At 48.5% G+C, this 20076-nt stretch overlaps 6 protein-coding genes across 6 annotated transcripts; 2 read left to right on the top strand and 4 right to left on the bottom strand.

The window, feature by feature from the left end:
• Window positions 1-388: 388 nt before the first annotated feature.
• Window positions 389-2809, top strand: VFPPC_18463 (transposase; the record flags this gene model as incomplete). Its single annotated transcript, XM_022430065.1, has 1 exon — window positions 389-2809. The coding sequence occupies one exon, from the start codon at window positions 389-391 to the stop codon at window positions 2807-2809; it is 2421 nt and encodes an 806-aa protein (XP_022284933.1).
• A 500-nt stretch (window positions 2810-3309) lies between these two features.
• Window positions 3310-6468, bottom strand: VFPPC_18462 (polyprotein; the record flags this gene model as incomplete). The annotated part of the gene is made up of 1 exon (XM_022430064.1): window positions 3310-6468. One exon carries the CDS (start codon window positions 6466-6468, stop codon window positions 3310-3312), a length of 3159 nt encoding a protein of 1052 aa, XP_022284932.1.
• Window positions 6469-7242: 774 nt separating this feature from the next.
• Window positions 7243-8517, bottom strand: VFPPC_18461 (gag protein; the record flags this gene model as incomplete). Its single annotated transcript, XM_022430063.1, has 1 exon — window positions 7243-8517. One exon carries the CDS (start codon window positions 8515-8517, stop codon window positions 7243-7245), a length of 1275 nt encoding a protein of 424 aa, XP_022284931.1.
• A 1470-nt stretch (window positions 8518-9987) lies between these two features.
• VFPPC_17040 (MULE transposase domain-containing protein) lies at window positions 9988-11358 on the top strand (the record flags this gene model as incomplete). The annotated part of the gene is made up of 1 exon (XM_018294790.1): window positions 9988-11358. The coding sequence occupies one exon, from the start codon at window positions 9988-9990 to the stop codon at window positions 11356-11358; it is 1371 nt and encodes a 456-aa protein (XP_018136304.1).
• Window positions 11359-11684: 326 nt separating this feature from the next.
• Window positions 11685-15797, bottom strand: VFPPC_18460 (kinesin light chain 3; the record flags this gene model as incomplete). Its single annotated transcript, XM_018289602.2, has 1 exon — window positions 11685-15797. One exon carries the CDS (start codon window positions 15795-15797, stop codon window positions 11685-11687), a length of 4113 nt encoding a protein of 1370 aa, XP_018136303.1.
• A 2626-nt stretch (window positions 15798-18423) lies between these two features.
• VFPPC_11398 (hypothetical protein) lies at window positions 18424-19211 on the bottom strand (the record flags this gene model as incomplete). Its single annotated transcript, XM_018289601.2, has 2 exons — window positions 18424-18941; window positions 19007-19211. The coding sequence occupies 2 exons, from the start codon at window positions 19209-19211 to the stop codon at window positions 18424-18426; spliced, it is 723 nt and encodes a 240-aa protein (XP_018136302.2).
• Between the last annotated feature and the right edge of the window lie 865 nt (window positions 19212-20076).

Genomic DNA, 20076 nt, shown 5'->3' with positions numbered 1-20076 from the left:
TGTGAACTATGCTATATTATAGACAGTCTCTATTGATACGCACCCAACTCTCAATTCGGACGCACCCCCCCACATTCAGCCACACCTAAGGTACCTTAAGCCACATAGCCTCCGACTTCGCGGACTGAAGCAACCGACGTCGAAACTGTTCAGTGTTGGTAGTCATTGTCGCCATTCTTAAAACTAACCAATTAAGCATTATTGAGGTGATAGAAATTCCTCTTTGACTTCTAAACCACCGACTGTCAGTTGTCAGTGGGTAGCAAGCGTCCCAGTAGTTCTTACAGGACTGCGGTCTAGATGCTAGGACTTCGAGACATGCAGAAGTCCTAGATCTTGAACAGAAACGCCAATCTGCATATAGCCATAAAATCCTGTTAAGACAAATATGTTAATTCGCAGTGTATTGAATACAATAGCTTTACAAGCCGTCGATAAGACTCTTCTAATGCTGGCTATGGCGCACCCTCCAGGCTTCCCCGAACCGTCTGAAACGCTACCTGTCGACTCAGCAGATGAATCTATTAGTGACTCCGATGAATGTAACGAGATCGATGAATCTGAGGATTGGAATGGTGAACCATGGGAGGCAGTCTTTCCATCGGACTCTCCTCTTCTAACAACAACTTATGAGTCTCTTGAGTTGCTCCTCGACAGCCTAAAGGAGTTTTGTGTTCAGAATCGGATGGGCCTCATCACGATACGAAGTCAAAAGAATAAGGCGAAGACTAGAACAATAAAATGTGAGCTTGTCTGTGATAAGAGTCGGTATTATAAGCCCAGAGAGTCAATCGCCAAAATACGGAACACGAATACAACGAAGTTGGCCGCCAACTGCCCGTTCAAAGTTATCGTTCAGTCCCTCCATGCCAACAACTACGAATGGTCCATGAGAGTTGTCAGCTCCCTTCATCGAGACCACGGGCCATCACAAGGCCTCACCGAGCACTACCAATGGAGAAAGTTAACAGACGAACAAATGAACCTCCTGAAAGATCTTTGTCTTGACAAGACGATCTCTTCTCGATCCGTTCATAAGCAACTGTGCCAAAAGTGGCCTCAGATTGCTATTCGCAGGACAGATATATATAACTGGCGATGGAAAGTCAACCAAGCCAAACGTCAAGGCTACGGCCCCGCCAATGACTTTGTACGGACGCTCTCTGAGTCGAAGAGAGTCTGGATATGGGGCTTAGGCTGGATTCATGATGAGTTCCGTTTTCGAAATGCCGCTTGGGCTTATCATAAAGGGGGAAAGATGTGGCAACAATTCTCGTCATGTCTCCAGATTGACGCTACATATAAGACCAACTGCTATAAAATGCCTTTGGTTACTGTCGTAACTGTATCGTCGGAGAAGACGTCCATGCCAATTTGTTATGGCCTTCTTAATAACGAACAAGTTGCTACTTATGAGTGGTTCCTCCAACAGCTGTCGAGATTCCAACAAGCAGGCAACATCGCGCCGCCAAAAGTTATTATCACGGATAAGGACGACCAGCTGCGTGCTGCAGCACGGCAAATATTTCCTAATGCGCAACTTCAGCTATGTGTCTTCCATATCAACAGCAATGTGGTCTTATCTATTAAGAAGTGGTGGAAGAAAACCGATGGCTCTGAGACAGATAGCGATAGTGACAATGCAGATACTGCTGACATTCAAGAGATGGAACGTGGGAATGTCAACGTTAAAGATATGAAGGATTCCAAACTTGGCCCTGTTCCCAAACGAGTATTAAAAACTCGAGCTGGTCTGTACCTCCTCTGGAGACATATGGTATTTAGCAGATCGGAGGACGAGTTCAATCAAGCATGGCGGCAACTTCAAGAGACCTTTGAACACCAGGAGCGCATTCTGAGTTATCTCAAGAGCACATATTTACCTTTGAAGAAAGAATGGGCATGCTGCTATACTCGCCATTATCGGAACTTCGGTTTGATTACGACAGCACCGGCCGAGTCAAACCATCATTCTCTGAAGACCTACAACCTATCCCTTCGGTCCGACCTCCCTGATGTCGAAGAGGCCACAGCTAGTCAGACAGTGGATAAACGTCTGCTATATAAAGACAAAATACAACAAGCAAACACCACCATTCGGAACCAGTTCTCAGGAAGAGAGTGGCTTGGCCAGCTGCCTTTAAGTGTCACTCGTTGGGCACTAGACCAACTCAACGAGATCCACAGGCTTATGGAATCAGGCCAGATCTCCAAGAAGCCTTTACTAGCGTGTACAGGCTCTACTAAGGCTCAATACGGCTTGCCTTGTGCTCACATGCTCCTCAGGTTAGCTGATCAAGATAAGCCACTGAAGAGGGAAGACTTGGATCCATTTTGGCACATCAAACGATCTCGAGAAATTGACGATCCTCTTCTTCAGGTACAGCGTCCTCCGATGGGAATACCCAAGGGACGACCACAAAATGGCGAACCATTTGGCAACGAACGTGCGATTCCCGATCATCAACTTGCGCCTCAAGGGTCAACACGAAGTGGCGTTAAGAGGTCAGCACGTCGGAACTACTCTCAATTCGAGCTAGGGTCAACTCTTGACGAGGAAGACGCAGCCGACCTACCAGACCAACAACAGCCTCGGCGAAAACGGAGTAAAGTTTCTGCTAGAGTCACAACTCGAGTTACTCGTCAACAGGCAAAGGGACACAGGGGCGGGAATAATCCAGCTAAACAGCATCATTCTCCAGATGTAGAGGAGGACCATAAAATAACGAAGATTTTGCTTGCGAAGGGACAGAAAAAGTGGAAGGAAAAGGAAAAGGTTGGTGATAGCATTGTAGTTGCAACGGATTAAGGTAGGAAGTCACCCTGGGGTGGTAGCAAAATACTACTCAGGCACTGTAAGTAGTTGTTGGTATGGTGGAAATACGGAGATATCACTTGCAGCAAATTTGACCGGGACATTATCGGAGACTGCTGTGGCTGAATGTGGGGGGGTGCGTCCGAATAGAGATTTGGGTGCGTCCGATTAAAGACTGTCTTAATAATTTGGTGTCACGTGCCCACAACACGTTGTACAACAGGCATACTTGTCAGAATCACTGTGTGGATACTTTCACAAAGGCGTCACTGTAAAATTGAATGGGTGTGTAGGCATTCGCCCAGTGTATTCACTGTTGTCTGTTCTGTTCCATTCTGCTTGATCTTCCAGTCTCCTTTTTATGCGCGTAGGCGTGTCGCAAGCGACACACCCCCATTATGCACTTAACCGGTATGGAGCAGGATTATGCACGACTTTAGTGCAACACTTCCCCCCAGCTTTGACCCACAGGTCGAAGCTGAGCGCCAAAATTCTCACATCTCTAGCTGGTTAAGCATCTGTTGCAAAGTCTCGTCCATCTCATTCAGCTGTCGTTGCTGCAGCCGCGTCGCAATGTCCACTAGTCCCAGTCTCACCACAGACTCTCTGAAGCGTTGAGTGGTGAGAGCTTTGGTTAACCCATCTGCCATCATCTCGCTACTTGGCATATACTCGACTGAAATGGTCTTGTTCTGCACCTCTTGCCGGAGCCAATGGTTGTGGACATCAACGTGTCGAAGTTTGGTTTGGAGTAAACCAATCTCTTTGTTGACCACTTTGATTGTCTGCTGGTTGTCGCATTGAATTTGGATTGTCTGGTTCTCAAGGCGAATACTCAATTCCTTGAGCATACGACTGACAAACATTGATTCTTTTGCGGCTTGGGACACTGCAAGAAGCTCTGCCTCTGTCGTTGAGGTAGTTACGGTGTCCTGTTTGTTGGCTCTCCAGGCTATTGTTCCTCCAAAGAGTTTCATTACATACGCTTGGGAGCTCTTTCGGTCAATTGAGTTATCTGCGAATGATGCGTCGCTTGCCACAAGGAACTCGTCACCTCCGCCGAGTTGCAACGCAAGTGTTCGCGTCTGTGTTAAGTACTGAAGAACCTTATCTGCTGCGTCGTGGTGTTCATTTGAAGGGTTCATGTTGAATCGAGCCAGTCTTGACACTGCGAACGCAATATCTGGTCGGGTTATTACTGCTGCGTAAAGCAGTGATCCGATCTTCCTCTGATATTTCCGTATTGAGGCGACGGACGCTCTTCCTTCGTATGGTAAGAGCTCTGGTCCCGACATGGGCACATTCAGTCTTCGATCTACGCTCCCTGCTAAGTTAGCTATCTTATCAATATAGGCAGATTGGGATAACCAAATGAGCTTCTGATCTCGGTCTCGGGTAATTTCAATTCCCAGGAACCATTGTAGTTGGTTTCCGCCGGTCAGTTCGTATTTCTGTTTCAGACGGTCAGCCAAATTTTGGGCTTCAGTTTCTTTGCCCTTTTTATATGCTAGGACGATGTCGTCCACATAAAAGAATATTATGATGCCATTCTTCATCATACAGCAAGGTTCATGTGGGACCTTCTCAAACCCAAGCTCTTCAAGGGTGTTTGTCAGCTCTTTCTGCCAAAGCAGGGGCGAACATCTTAATCCGTATAGTGCTCTTTGGAGCTTCAATATCCTTCCAGGCTTACGGTACCCTGGAGGCATTCTCATAAATATGTCTCTGTTTATTTTGGCATTGACAAAAGCATTGACAGCATCATATTGCACTAATTCGAGATCGAACCGTGCAGCAATAGCCATGAGGATTCTGAATGAGCGTCCAGCTAGTGTAGAGGCGTATGTGTCCTCGTGTATGGATTTCGCCTGCTGATCTCCTCGAACAACTAGCCGCGCTTTGCACTTCTGGAAACAGCCATGCTTGTCAAACTTGTATGTGTAGACCCACATGCAGTCCAAGACTTGCTCGCCTCTTGCTGACGGGTCGTCTTTGGGTATTTCTTTGTACGTCTTCATGTCAACATGACTTTGAAGGTGAATAGCTTCTGCTTGGAGAAACTCTGACTCCATTGGATGCATCAGCACTTCATGGTGCGACCTTGGAAGAGCTGGCATTTGCCGTCTGTGGAGCGACACGGCTTTAGCCAGTAGCTTCCGGAACTTGTCCTTGTCAACTGGCTGGCCATTAACTGTGCCGCTTGGTCCTGATCGCCTTTCCGGTCTTTTGAGGGACCGAAGAAATTTGGCTTTATCTATTTGCTTATTGTCAATTACTCCAATTGGCATTGCATGTCGCCCAGCAGCGAATGCTGCCTTCCAGACATCAATGTCGGAGCGCTGGATTGTTTCATCTTCAGCTTGAAGAACTTCATTTGTATCCCCAAAGCAATATGCCATGAGGGCCGCAGGAAAAGATTCTGACCGTGCTGGTGTTGGATAATGTTGGACTTGCGTGTCGGCATCTTTGGCCGACGCGGGGGCTTCCCTCGCAAATGCATCAGGTAGCGGACTGCGGGACGTCTCCCTACAGCCGGCATCCTGCCGTTGTTGAGCCCCAAAATTGGGTAAGATGTGATCCTGCCCCTTTTTCCTGGAAGATTCCTGTGATCCTGACTCTGCCGGTGGCATGCCGGTCCGTGTTCGGATACCTTCACTGGGACAGTCATCAAACACGGGAAGTGTTTCTGACACTTCAGGGAGACTCACGGCTGCAGTCTGGGCACTTCTTCCAGAACCGTCAACCACTGATCGTGCACTTGGCACCTCAGTTCGTCCATCCCCGCTCCGCTCATCCACTCGCTGGATTGCACCAATGTTCCATCCATTTCCCGCACCATACACAATATCATCCTCACCTTCGACGTCCTCTTGCATATCATCCTGGTTCGACGGCTCCTCAATGTCTCGAAGAATGGCAACCAATTCTTCTCGACTCATATGACGGAGGTCGTCCCTCATTTGATTAAGGTCTCCGTTGAAACATTCGTCTTCATTGAATGTCACGTCTCTTGTGGAGATAACGGTACCTAGTTTTGGGTTCCAAATCCGATAAATATTTGTGGATTGGTATCCGACGAGGTAACCAATCCATGCCCTTGGATTCATTCTTTCCAGGCGGTTGGATTTTCGTAAGGCTTCTCTTGTCATAGCGAATGCCTTGCATCCGTACACTCGGAGATGCCTCTGATCTGGCTTTCTACCATCAATTGCAACACCATCGCGTTCAGCCACGAAGGTGTAGAAGCGATCATACGGTGATTGCCATTTATAGATGTACTTTGGTGTTCGGTTGTATAGGTATACAGCAGCTTTGAAAACCTCTACCCATAAGTAGACCGGTAGCCTGGCCCCGCTTCTCATTGCGCGTGCCTTGTTCTTGATTACGCCCCCCGAGCGTTCAGCACCGCCATTCTGAGCTTGTGTGTCTGGGGCTGAGGGCTCGATCACAATGAAGAGAGATTCCAAGAACTGGCGCACTTGTAGCCTCCTTTTGTATATTTCGTTGTCGCACTCGATGACACTCGGTTTAATTCGGAATCGTCTTTCAAGAATGCCGAATAAAGTATTGAATACTTCAATCATGGTTTCCGCTCCACGATCAGCGAGGTAGAAGTCCCATATGTATCCAGACCACCTATCAGTGATCAACATCACATGCTGTTTTCCTTGAGAGTTGTGCTGAAAATCATGGAAGTCTACTGCAAGTCGTATTCCTGGCGCATTTTCTGTGTTCCGTGGCTTGCGGCTGACTTGCCGTTTAGCCTTAGATACAGCACAGTCATCGCATTCGGTAGTTGTTAAGCCTTTGATCCTTGCTCCAGTCGAGCAATTGACTAAGTGCTCGAGGGCCTGTGGGCCTGGGTGACCAAGTCGAAGATGCCATTTCTTTGCATCTGCGCCGGCAGGTCGCCGCCCAGTCCATGAATTGAATGTGTTCCGTCTTACGAAGAACGACTGTTTTGACTTGTCTCCCGGAATATATTCTAGGACATATTGATCATGGCGGTCGAATATGTTGCATATAATTCTTCCGTGGTGAGTGCGGAGGCAGTTCTGGTTAGGACGGTTGTCCCACCAGTAGCCATACCTTTGCAACTGACGCAACGAGACGAGGTTTGCGGCGAAATGTTCGCAAAACGCTACGTCCCGCAATCTAAACAAGGTTTTCCCTTTCGGGCCTTGAACCTCTATATCTATGTTACCATATCCTTGAATTGGTACGTCGTGGTTTCCGGCTGTAACACAGTCTCCTGGTAGTGCCGTGCGGAAGTTGTTAAAACGACTTATCTGGTTGAATATATGAATTGTCGATCCAGAGTCCAGGATCGCCGAGTTCTTTAGTGGGTATTGGGTGATGGCGAACACTGTATGTGGGGCATGGCCAGTGAAGAATGTGGCCGCACATTTGCCAACACCCCGTACGAGTCAAAGTTGTTTCTCTTTGTCCTCTTCCTTAGGCTTGGTGTGCCTTCTGACTTCCTCTGCAAAGGCTGTATCTTTGAGCAGTCGGGCTTCAATGCCTAAGCGTATAGTTGGATTTCCCTTAAAACTTCGTGGTGCAATACTCTGGTTTATGTAGTAACACTTCGAAAGGTTGTGGAACTTGCTCCCACAGGCTTGGCAGGTAGCATCGTCAGCTAGGGTTCTGCTTCGCTTGCGCCGGTCCGTTTTTTGTTCCTTCTCGTGTATTGTCTTTGATTTGCCTTTCTGGCCATCTACCTGGTCGGCAGATTCATCTGAACATTGATCCGGATCGGTCCCAAACGTTGGTCCAAAAGCTCCTTTGGATACACGACCGGTGGTCTTCTTTAAAATTCGTAGATCTCGAGCTTCTTCACGCAGCGAAGCCGCTACCTCATGGTAGCTCAGATCATTTTCATCTAGCTCGTGTCGGTGGTCACCCCGAAAGGTTGAACCCCAATTTGGCATTATCTTTCTGACAGCCTGAACTAAATCGTCCAGCCATTCATCTGCATGTTGTACATCAGAGACATCTTTACTTCTGGCGTACGCAAATGCTTCTTTCCACTGGTTGATCCACGTCTCAAAATCTGATGGTGGCGCCGCCAGTGGCTTCAGGACAGCCCTGTACCTCTCACGGGCATCCGACCTCAATCGCTTTGCATCAACGTTGGCATCCTCTTTCAGGTTACGGAGCCATGCTCGGATCGATGACTCGCCTTTGCAGCAGGTGGTGTAGTAATGATCTGTAATTGTGTCCATTACCCAGGTACGCAATTTAGACAGTGCTGCCTGCTGGTCTTTGAAAGCTTGGTATCTTCGGTCGTAGTCCTTTCCGGCTCGATCGTATATGTCTCGGTCTCTAGCCACAAGTTCATGGTAGCCTCGGGCGCGTAGCGTGTTGTGTGCCCACTCCGTGTCACTATCCGGTTCGGGTGCCACTTCTATCTCATCATCTAGCGTCTCTGAGCCCCGTAACTGGGAACTTCTCCGTTGTCTAGCTGATGATCTAAGTCCCGATGGAGTAGATCCAGCTGTCGCAGACGGGACAACTCTTCGTGGATAGTCTGAAAACTCCGGTGGTCGTGGCTGGGCAATCGGTTCGTCATCTGAATCCGGGTCTACAAGTGACCATACGTTTAAGTCTATAGCTTTCATCATGAATTTGTCGCTCCAGACCTCCCAGTCTTTGCTGGACCTGAGACGCGTCGTTCCTTTCGCGTTTTCCGTGGACGCCATTGTCATCACCGTAATTCATCTGTTCGCGCGATTGCTCTTGCTAGCAAATGAGACTCTTAATTGTCAGAATCACTGTGTGGATACTTTCACAAAGGCGTCACTGTAAAATTGAATGGGTGTGTAGGCATTCGCCCAGTGTATTCACTGTTGTCTGTTCTGTTCCATTCTGCTTGATCTTCCAGTCTCCTTTTTATGCGCGTAGGCGTGTCGCAAGCGACACACCCCCATTATGCACTTAACCGGTATGGAGCAGGATTATGCACGACTTTAGTGCAACAATACTACACATAATACAACGCGTAGTTGTAGTATAAGGCTCATACTACGCCTGTTGTCTAGTATAGGGCTAAACTACAGTTGTACAACTTTGCCCAAGTATGTTCCTAGGCCTCGTGAAGCGCCGCCTGTAGAATCAGCGGATGAATGCAGCGATTCCGATGACTGTGACAGTTTCCACGGTTCTGAAGACTGGGATGGTCAGCCTTGGGAGATAGTCTTTCCCTCGAACTCACCACTTCTCACAGAAACCTATGAATCTTCCGATGGACTGTGACGGGTTAGACCCTGAAGGAGACTCGGCCGAAGGCCTCGTTGCGTCGTCACGATATAGTTGATCGCGACCGTGGTCGCGATACCCATGTCCAATGGTTGCCTATACAACCAACGTCATGGTCAGTGCACGTAGAGGATATTACAGGAGAGACCCAGGGGATCTCTCCTTTTATTTCGATTAATTCTTCCTCTTTGTAACAACATCGTTAGGTAGATTGAATAAGTCTTTCCAAACCCTCACATGGACTCTTTAATGCCCTAAAAGAGTTCTGTATTGAGAATCGGATGGGGCTCATTACGATACGAAGTCAAAAGGATAAGGCGAAGACAAGAACGATAAAATATGAGCTTGTCTGTGATAAAAGTAGGTACAATCCAAGGGAATCAATAGCCAAAATACGCAATACGAATACAACAAAGTTAGCTGCCAACTGTCCGTTCAAGGTTATCGTCCAATCTCTCCAGGCTAACAATTATGAATGGTCCATGAGAATTGTCAGTTCTCTTCACCAAGATCACGGCCCGTCGAAAAGTCTTACTGAGCACTATCACTGGAGAAAGTTAACAGAGGAACAAATGAGTCTTCTGGTAGGTCTTTGCCTTGACAAGACGATTTCCTGTCGATCTATTCGTAAGCAACTCTGTCAAAGGTGGCCAAAAATTCCTATTCGCAGAACTGATATTTACAACTGGCGATGGAAAGCCAACCATGCCAAGCGCCAAGGCTACGGCCCTGCCAACGACTTTGTACGGACGCTTTCTGAGTCAAAGAGAGTCTGGATATGGGGCTTAGATTGGATTGGGGACGAATTCCGCTTTCGAAATGCCGCTTGGGGATACCATAAAGGGGGCAAGATGTGGCAACAATTCTCGTCATGTCTCCAGATTGATGCTACATATAGTACCAATTGCTATAAAATGCCCTTGGTTACTGTTGTGGCCGTATCTTCAGAGAAGACATCTATGCCCATCTGTTATGGTCTGCTCAATAACGAGCAAGGTGCCAGTTTTGAGTGGTTTCTCAAGCAGGTATCTAGATTCCAACGAGCAGGCATTATTAGTTCCCCAGAGGTCATTATCACAGATAAGGATGATCAATTGCGTAATGCAATCCGGCAATTCTTTCCCAATACGCAACTTCAGCTGTGTGTCTTCCATATCAATAGCAACGTGGTCCTATACATTAAGAAGTGGTGGAAGAAAACCAACGACTCAGAGGAGTCTAATCTGGATGATAATCAAAACAATTCAGACGCGGCTGATATCCAAGAGCTGGAGCGTGGGAATATGAAGGTCAAAAACATGAAGGATGCAAAGTTTGGTCCTCTTCCTGCACGAGTGTTACAAACTCGTGCTGGTCTATATCTCCTCTGGAGATATATGGTGTATAGCAGATCTGAAGAAGAATTTACTCAAGCTTGGAGACAACTCCAAGAAACCTTTTCACACCAGAAACGAATTCTCAAATATCTCAAGGATACATACTTGCCCTTGAAGAAAGAATGGGCTTGCTGCTACACTCGCTATTACCGAAATTTTGGATTGATTACTACCGCGCCCGCCGAATCAAACCATCATTCTCTAAAGACCTACCAACTATCCCTTCGGTCTGACCTACCAGATGTTGAAGCAGCAACTGCTAGTCAAACGGACGATAAGCGTCAGCTGTACAAAGATAAAATACAGCGGGCAAATGCCACAATTCGGAACCAGTTCTCGGGAAGAGAATGGCTTGGCCAGCTACCCTTAAATGTCACTCGGTGGGCACTAGATCAACTGGACGAGATCCATAGGCTTATGGAATCAAGCCAAGCACCCAAGAAGATGCCGCCACCTTGCACAGGCTCCACGAAAGCACAATATGGCTTGCCTTGTGCCCACAGACTCTTGGAGTTAGCTAGTCAAGATGAGCCACTGAAGAAGGAAGACTTGGATCCATTTTGGCATATCAAACCATCGCGGGAAATTCACGATCCTCTTCTTCAAATACAACGTCCTCCAATGGGAGTACCTAAGAGTCGGCCACGAAACAACGAGCCATTTGGCAACGAACGCGCAATCCCAGAACAACCACTTGCTCCTCAAGGCTCCACACGAAGTGGTGTCCAGAGCTCAGCGCGTCGAAATTACTGTCAATTCGAACTGGGACCAACTCTTGACGAGGAAGATGCAGCAGACTCACCAGACCAACAACCACGACGTAAAAAGGAGAAAGACTGCCGTTTCAGTAACAACTCGAGTTACCCGTCAGAAGGCAAAGACTCAGAAACAAGGGTATATCACAACTGAGCAGCATAATATTCTGGAAGTGGAGGATGATATGGAAGTAACAGATCCGCTGCTTACAATAAGGAAGGGAATCGAAAAGGTTGGTGACAGTATTACAGTTGCGTTGGATTAGGACGTAACTTTGGGAGAAGGAGCAGGGAAGGTAGCTCAACACTGTACTTTAGGTTAGGAATGGTCTCATATTTTATTTTCCATGACTGTGGACGCACTAGTTATTGGAGATATTCGCAACGATTTGCCCAGGTGGCCGATGACGGAGCGCACTGTGGCTGAATGTGTGGGGGTGCGTACGAATTGAGAGTTGGGTGCGTATCAATAGAGACTGTCTAAAAATATGTCTTCGCCCTTAAGCAGTTTTCAAAATTCCTCCGACTTCTTCGCGTAGACGGATGGTCTTTGCCCAGCACCTTCTCCTCAAGCTCAAGTGTCTGCCGATGCATTTGCTCGGCCTCCTCGTACTTCCCCAGATTACTAAGCGCATTTGCGAGGTTGTTCATGCTGCCAAGTGTGTCCGGATGGTCTTTGCCTAGCACCTTCTGACGAAGCTCGAGTGTCTGCCGATGCATTTTCTCGGCCTCCTCATACTTCCCGAGACTTTCAAGCACATTTGCGAGGTTGTTCATGCTGGAAAGTGTGTCCGGATGGTCTTTGCCTAGCACATTCTCCTGAAGCTGGAGTGTCTGCTGATGCATCTGCTCAGCCTCCTCATACTTCCCCAGATGTCTAAGCGCAAGTGCGAGGTTGTTCATGCTGTCAAGTGTGTCCGGATGGTCTTTGCCTAGCACCTTCTCCTGAAGCTCGAGTGTCTGCCGATGCATCTGCTCGGCCTCCTCACACTTCCCCAGACTATCAAGCACATCTGCGAGGTTGCCCAGGCTGGAAAGTGTGGACGGATGCTCTTTGCCCAGCAGCTTCTCATGAAGCTCGAGTGTCTGCCGATGCATTTGCTCGGCCTCCTCATACTTCCCCAGATTATCAAGCACATCTGCGAGGTTGTTTATGCTGCCAAGTGTGTCCGGATGGTCTTTGCCTAGCACCTCCTCACGAAGCTCGAGTGTCTGCCGATGCATTTGCTCGGCCTCCTCATACTTCCCCAGATTATCAAGCACAATTGCGAGGTTGTTCCTGCTGCCAAGTGTGAACGGATGGTCTTTGCCTAGCACCTTCTCTTTAAGCTCGAGTGTCTGCCGATGCATTTGCTCGGCCTCCTCATACTTCCCCAGATTATCAAGCACAATTGCGAGGTTGTCCATGCTGTCAAGTGTGTCCGGATGGTCTTTGCCTAGCACCTTCTGACGAAGCTCGACTGTCTGCCGATGCATCTGCTCGGCCTCCTCATACTTCCCCAGAAATCTAAGCGCAAGTGCGAGGTTGTCCATGCCCTGAAGTGTGCGCGGATGGTCTTTGCCCAGCACCTTCTCTTTAATCTCGAGTGTCTGCCGATACATCTGCTCGGCCTCCTCATACTTCCCCAGATGTTCATGCACAATTGCGAGGTTGTTCATGCTGTCAAGTGTGCGCGGATGGTCTTTGCCAAGTAGCCTCTCATAGCCATTGAGAGCCATTGTTTGACTCTGCTCTGCCTCCTCATACTTCCCGAGCCTGTCAAGCACAATTGCGAGTGCGTTCATGCTGTCAAGTGTGTCCGGATGGTCTTTGCCTAGCACCTTCTCACGAAGCTCGAGTGTCTGCCGATGCATCTGCTCGGCCTCCTCATACTTCCCCAGAGATCTAAGCGCCAATGCGAGGTTGTTCATGCTGTGAAGTGTGCGCGGATGGTCTTTGCCCAGCACCTTCTGACGAAGCTCGAGTGTCCCTCGATACATCTGCACAGCCTCCTCGTACTTCCCCAGACTATTAAGCACATATGCGAGGTTGTTCATGCTGCCAAGTGTGTCCGGATGGTCTTTGCCTAGCACCTTCTCCTGAAGCTCGAGTGTCTGCAGATGCATCTGCTCGGCCTCCTTGTACTTCCCCAGATGTCTAAGCGCAAGTGCGAGGTTGTTCATGCTGTCAAGTGTGTCCGGATGGTCTTTGCCTAGCACCTTCTCGTAAACCTGTAGCGACTGTCGATGCATCTGCTCTGCCTTCTGATATTGTCCTAGTAAGAAATAACTTTCGGCCACACTATGCAAAAGGCTAGCGTCCACTTTCCCACCTTTGGGGTGCTCCCGAAACTCCAGTGCGGCTTGTGCGTGCGGTAAATATCTCATCCACATATCCCTGTTCTCGTGCTCTGGAAACGGAAACGCTTGATTAAGCCGCTGTACCGCAGACGTTACACAGCTCTTCAGTTCCTCGTTCCCTAGCCAGTTTTGCATCGCTAGTCGAACAAGCCGGTGCATATCGATCGAATCTTGCCCCTCCCGCTGAGTAATGAATGCATATGCTCTGAGCGTGCCAATCGCCTCGTCCATGTCTAACTCACTTTCTGGTGGTGGCAGCAAGGATGTAGGGATGTCTTTCTCCCCAAGGAAACACAGAAACTTCAGATATCGGGCAGCAAGTGGTTTATCCCGTGAGATATGCTCGAAAGAAATTAGCCAGGTCGTGGCGACCGGATTTCTCATGGTCTGGTAGCGGCCCTGGTCCTTGAAATCCCTGCTAAGTAACCTGATCATATTTTTATCGCTGGACCGATAATGATGGAGATATCGTGCCGTTGTGATTCCCGTCTCGGCCATGTAGGCCGACGCCTGCTTGATGGCTAGTGGCAAGTCGGTCAGGAAGTCAAGCAGCTCCATGTTGCTTTCAATATCACTCGTCTGGTTTGTCGTCAAGTTCGTCTGCAATAGTTCCGTGGCCTCGGTTCTGCTCATCTCCGCTAGGGTGAGGACACCACTTTTCGGGATGTCTAGCTTCACTACGGTCATATGATTCCGCGTTGTAAACAGAATTGAGCCCTTTCGACTAAATGGCAGATAGTCTGACAGTCTAGTGACGCCAAAGAGCAACGTAATATCATCGGCATTATCGACTACCAAGAGCCAGCAGCCACTGCTATCGTCACTTAGCGCAGTTTTAACAAGCCACTTAACGTCAGCCTTGTCCTCGTCGATACCCTGAATCTTCATCCGTTTGCCGATATCGCGGTAAGCGTTTTCAAAGGTGTTTGCGTCCACGACCGGGACCCAGAAAATGGAGCAGTCAGGATGCTCGTTGCGGACTCGGTAGACGGCCTCCAGTGCAATCTGCGTCTTACCGACGCCCCCGAGGCCTTCGACGGCGGTTCTCTGGCAGTCGTCCTGATTCGTGCCTGGCCAGATTCTTTCCAGAAGTTTTGATAAAATCGTTTCCCTGCCAACGAAGGTCTGATTCCTTCCAAACGGAACTAAAAAATGGCCTGGCAGCGGTTCGTCCACGACCCGGCCCCGGCGTCTGTCTGTTTGGATGTATCGTTCTAGAATTGCCTTCGATGCCGATGCTGCTGTTGCTGCTGCGAAATCCTGCCACTTCTTGTTCTTATGACAGTCGGCATAATCGCACACAGCTTTCACGACAATGCACGGCATTTCTTCCCATACCCCGGCGCATTCCATCTCAAACGCAATAACGCCTTCTCTCTTGGCGATCCTGTCCCGGTCCTCTCCCGACCTCATTACTGTATCGCCAGATGCAATTGCGCCAATGTGGACGACTGGCTCTTGCGCGCTGTCCTTCTTTTCTTGCTCCAACTGACGCCTCGCCTGAAGTCGATCTCTGGGCTCTAGGTATCTTTCGTCGCATCCCAAATCATCGCACAACGCACTAAGAGCGTCGTCGCATATGGGATCCATCCTTCCATGGCAGTCGCTGCAGATGCACGCCGGTGAGATGCGGTGCTTGTGTCGATAGCTTGACTCGAACAACTTATCCTCGGCCGTCCCGGGATATTGGTATTTAGCCTGGTGCTTCTCAGCTTTGGCTTGCAGCTGACTGAGAAAGTGTGCAGTCCGTTCTTGGACTGTCTCTTTGCCGTTATCTGTGTCGAATAGAGCGAGAAAGTTGCGAATATTTTTGTCGTGTTTGCTTAGATTATCTTCGATCGTATCCTTGCGCAAAAACTTATCGGGATATTTCCTGCCAAAGTCATACTGAACAACTCTCTTGCTGATAACCACATCTCCTAGCAAGATCTCACCCTGACCATGATGCGGCACGCCGCCACAGATTCCCACTAGAAGCACTAGCTCCAAGTCCCCATAGCTCGACCGCATGCTTGCCGCAGCGGCAGCTACCTTGGCTTTGCCCATACCAGACAGGAGAGCCAGCACGACGTTATGCTTGCCCATGCGGCCAGTGGTGTAGGTATTGGGATCTCTATGCGCTTTTCCAAATGTGTCACCATACTCATCCCAGCGCTCGTCAAACAGGAGGGCCACTGCATTATATTCGAGTGGCAAAGCGCAAATGATCGCGATCTCGAAGTCTTCGCGGCAGGAAGGTCGCGGAGCCGTCATTGTAACGGCACTCGTGGTTGACAAGGAATGTGCTGCTTGAAATTTTTCATTCATATTACTCTAGCCAGAGTGTGCGTGTATTGCATTTCATCCCATCTCCCGTGCTTCTGCAGCATTGGTTGTATTCTCTGGCCTTCGAAATGCTGCGACTGTAGATGAATTCAGCAGCTTTGTGGGTTGGGAATCAGCAATCTGGACAACTACAGTAGCTGGCGCCGCCTAATAATCTCGACAGGTACATACGCAGATATGGAACACTCAGACGCGCCTCACGGCTCCTGCCACAAGGTGTGGTTTGGTTTGAAGGGACACCACCAGACAGAACTCAGAGCGGGGTACACTAAATGAAGGTACTTTTGTCTAGTTGCAAAAGGCATCTTTTTATTTCCTCTATACTATTGGCAATCTTGTGGCCGGCAAACGCTCTGACTGCCACTCGGGTTGCTTTGACTTTGTTCCACGAACTCCAATCTTCCCAGGCTCAGTATCCCACCTACCTTTACTACGTCCAGAGGTTACCTAGGCCAAGAATCACGTAGCAGCCCAGGCAGGAGTCGCCTCTGAGCTCCAATCGTGGACGCCAAATATCTAACCCCATTATACAGAAAACGGATCCAGGTTGGACGAAACGGCGCTAGGGAAGGGACGACCCTAACACTAATCTGGAATCGGAATAGGTTATTGTGATTATGGAATAACACCTTGGTGCCAAGGCGGCTCACTTGACCTTGACAGCCCTACTCGAGTTATACATCAAGATACAGGAGAATGCAAGCACAATAAGGGATGGAGAGACTAATATATCTCCCAGGGCCGAAGGGATCCGTTCATTAATTAGTGGCAAGCCATACTCCATTTCGGATAGATGAGATAATCGACTTTGATCTTGCCCACCATGTAACTTATTTGTAGCCTGCAAAATATTGCAGGTGTGATAGGATTACAAGGATAGCCCTACAATTGCAAGTGTTTGTCCAGTCAGAATGGCGCGAAGGATGCGCCCTCGAAACTATAATTCTGTAAGAAGGGGATGTAATCCTACGTGCCACTTGGGCAAACAACTCTGTGGCAGCAATACCGGTAGTCTTTCCATGATGGCTCATTTGTGAAAATCGCTTTCACCCCAGTACCTTAAATAGTCTTTATCTTTGGTGGCTGGTGTCTCGTTACGTATGCGGCCAGGCAGCAAGGGTCGGCCGTAAACAATTGTAGCTTTGGATATAACGTAAAATAGGCACCAGCCGCTCTCTCTTTTATTTAATGTATAGATAATTGCATATTATGGCTTACACCATGCTACTGTACTAAGGGTGGGTATAGAATCAAAGTTTAGAACCAGCCTTAGTGCTACCGTCACATTAACCGTATTTTCTGCTGATGTCACCCTCGTCTTACTGGATGCAAAGGCTTACAAAAGGCCAAGCCTAGAGTTCGGAACTAGTCCACGGGAACCCCCCATCAGTTCACGCCCGCTCTTACTCGGAGATCGTCATGTATGTAAGGCCCAACTACGCCCTCCCAAAGGCGCTTGACTAGTAAATGCAATGTCTGACAGCGCAAAACTGGCTTGCCTAATGCATCCCACTAAAAATTGCGGTTCGACTTGCCGAAGCTTGGTAAACATTTACGGAGGCCTCTCAAGGCCAGAGACGAAATAGTCCTGACAGTCCAGTCATAGGACGCCAGCGCTTAGACAACTTGCCAGGTCGGTTTAGTTATTACACTATAGGTGAGAAGGACTATTCGTTGGAGCCTTGTAAACCCAATAATCAAGTGAGTCGTCCTCTTCACTGATCGTTACAGAGCCACAGAGCTATACGGCGCATTTTTCTGGATACTCTGGGGCAGGCGGACAGGAGGTCGGAGCATCAGGGTTACAAAGGGTATCGGCCTGCAGTTGGGCGGTCAACAGATATTAGCTCAAAATTCCGAGGTTAGTCTTTTCATCGTATAATATTCGGAATCCGATTGACGGCAGATACACTGGACTGAAATGAACTGTAATAGATCGGCAACGAAGTCTGCAGTAGCACAAACTGATAGACTGTCAGCTGATGTATAGCTTTAAATTTAAACAGCCCTAGCAATGCCGGGGTTGGTTCTGCTATGTACAGACACCCAATATCGAAAACTACCTCATCAAAGCACGTGACAATGCAAGTGAGAGTAGTGTCAAACTCCTCTCACAAGATCACAGGAGGATACAAATATCAATAAATTGAATCATGATTTTAAATCTCAATAATTATCTAGGACACCGATAGTGAACCAAAGGGTACATCGTGAACCTAAGTGTCACAACTTAAGACTGCTATTGACGAAATCCATCCGATTCCACCACGTAATAAATAACTCATGCCGTTGGTTCGTTTTCCAGTGATGGGCGCATTGTTAGAACGCCAGGAATACTATTCGCAGCCATGTGTTTGGTAAGAGGTATTGAAGGTATTGTAATTGAATGTTACTGTGGGACGCATGGATCCATATTCGACCGCATATCACCGGAGGCTTTCCTTAATATTGGAATATCTGGAAGAGTATATCAGATTGAGAACAAGAACCAGTAGCATACACGTGCTGTAGCGGTCAAATCTGCGTATGATGAAGGAGAAGAGGGTGAGAGGATCTAAGGGATACCAATTTGGGCACGGGGCACGGTCTCACGACCTATCGCAATATTGTTGCTGTGCAAGGTGTACTCACAGTCTGGGGGTAAGGCGATGGAATCAGTGCCGTTTCCAGGTGACGCAGATCCGAGTGGGGGACTCCACTTTGGAGCTTCAACTACTTTCGCCGAGGCGGGTGATGCCGGGGCGACCACATCATCCAGAGTCCGAAGATTAAAATCCCAGGAGGCCTCAAGGAACATGTCTGGTGCAAAACTAGGGGCTATGCTCGTTCCGTCAGGACACAGTACTTGATGAAGCTCACCGATATGTGTGTTGAGGCTACCGCTTTGCTGTGTGTCGCGTACATGACCCCTGTTGGCCACAGGACATATGCTCAAGCTGCCCCATGGTAGGCCAGACAATTCTTGGTCGGCGTTAAGATATGTGGCCGTCGGGGTACAATAGATATTCCCAGCGTGCTTTTGGTTCTGTAATTCACGATTTTCTTTCGCTCTCCTCTCCTTCGCTTTTTGGCCTAAGAATATTAGAGCCAGCTATGGTTACGAGATGCGCCAAAACGCCAGACAGAGCCTCACTTACGGAACCTTCGTTGTGATATCCTATTCTGGATCCGCCTCCTCTCTTCCCGGTCCGTTACTTCTGCCCACTCAACATCCTCAGGACCAGATCTAGGAGAGCGGTTGGATAATGAGGTGATTGGGCTCGAGTTGTTTGAAAAGCCACCCGGGCTGTCATTGGAGACCTTTGATGCCACCGTATTTATGTTGCTCTCAGGGCTGGCCATACTTGCGGACCACTTTCGAGTCTGTTTTGCAGCGGAGCAAGATGAAGCCTTAGGAGTCGTTGGAGTATGCTTGTTGCTTCGCTCCATCGGTGGAAGGCAGTCCAGCGTACTCGTGGCGGGATGTATGCTTGGTTTATCTCAATGGTATTGGGGATCTACCCCGAATTTGTGTATTGGGAAGCTGAAGAAGTGTCCAGCAAGAGATGTTTGCCTCCCCTAAAACTATGGGTAGCCTGGGGCATCTTATACCTTGTTTACTTTCGTTCGCATCGAACCGTGGGATAGTATGCAGCCGGAAGCGCATTGACGTCGGTAAATATGAAGTGACTGGGCTTGCATCCCAGTCTGGATACACCCCAGGATACAAAACTATGCTAACAGGCAACCTAAAGGTTGAGAGGGCCGAATGGATTTTTGCAGCTAAGCTGAAAGGAAAGTAGCGATCATTTTGAAGGCAATGTCGTGGTTTGGGGGGAGTACGTTGTGACGGAGCTTTAGTGAAGGCTCAGATCGCCTCCACGGACGCCCCTTCGGCCCGCCACACCCAGGAACTGGAGTATAGACCTAAAAGTCTTGCTAGTGAAGCCAGGAATAATATTCCTGATTGTGAATGAGTTACAAGCCTAAGTTCCATATTGACTGGCCCAAATCATGGTGGCATAAGCAAGCCACGATCGGTTTTGTCGAACGCGATACTCCGACACCCTAGGATATTATTGATGCTAAGCCTTTTTCCATTTCGTATAAACGAGATAAACGGTTCTAGTTCGGTACATAATTTCTCATGTGATTTCAGTACTACGGACTTCGGCGGGATCAAACCTTTTTAATGACACATTTCGTACGATAGTTCACATTGCCAGGT

This window comes from Pochonia chlamydosporia (genome assembly GCF_001653235.2).
Source record: "Pochonia chlamydosporia 170 chromosome Unknown PCv3seq00018, whole genome shotgun sequence".
NCBI lineage: Eukaryota > Fungi > Ascomycota > Sordariomycetes > Hypocreales > Clavicipitaceae > Pochonia > Pochonia chlamydosporia.
The sequence above is the reverse complement of the archived record's forward strand: the minus strand, read 5'-3'. Positions and strand labels throughout refer to the sequence as shown.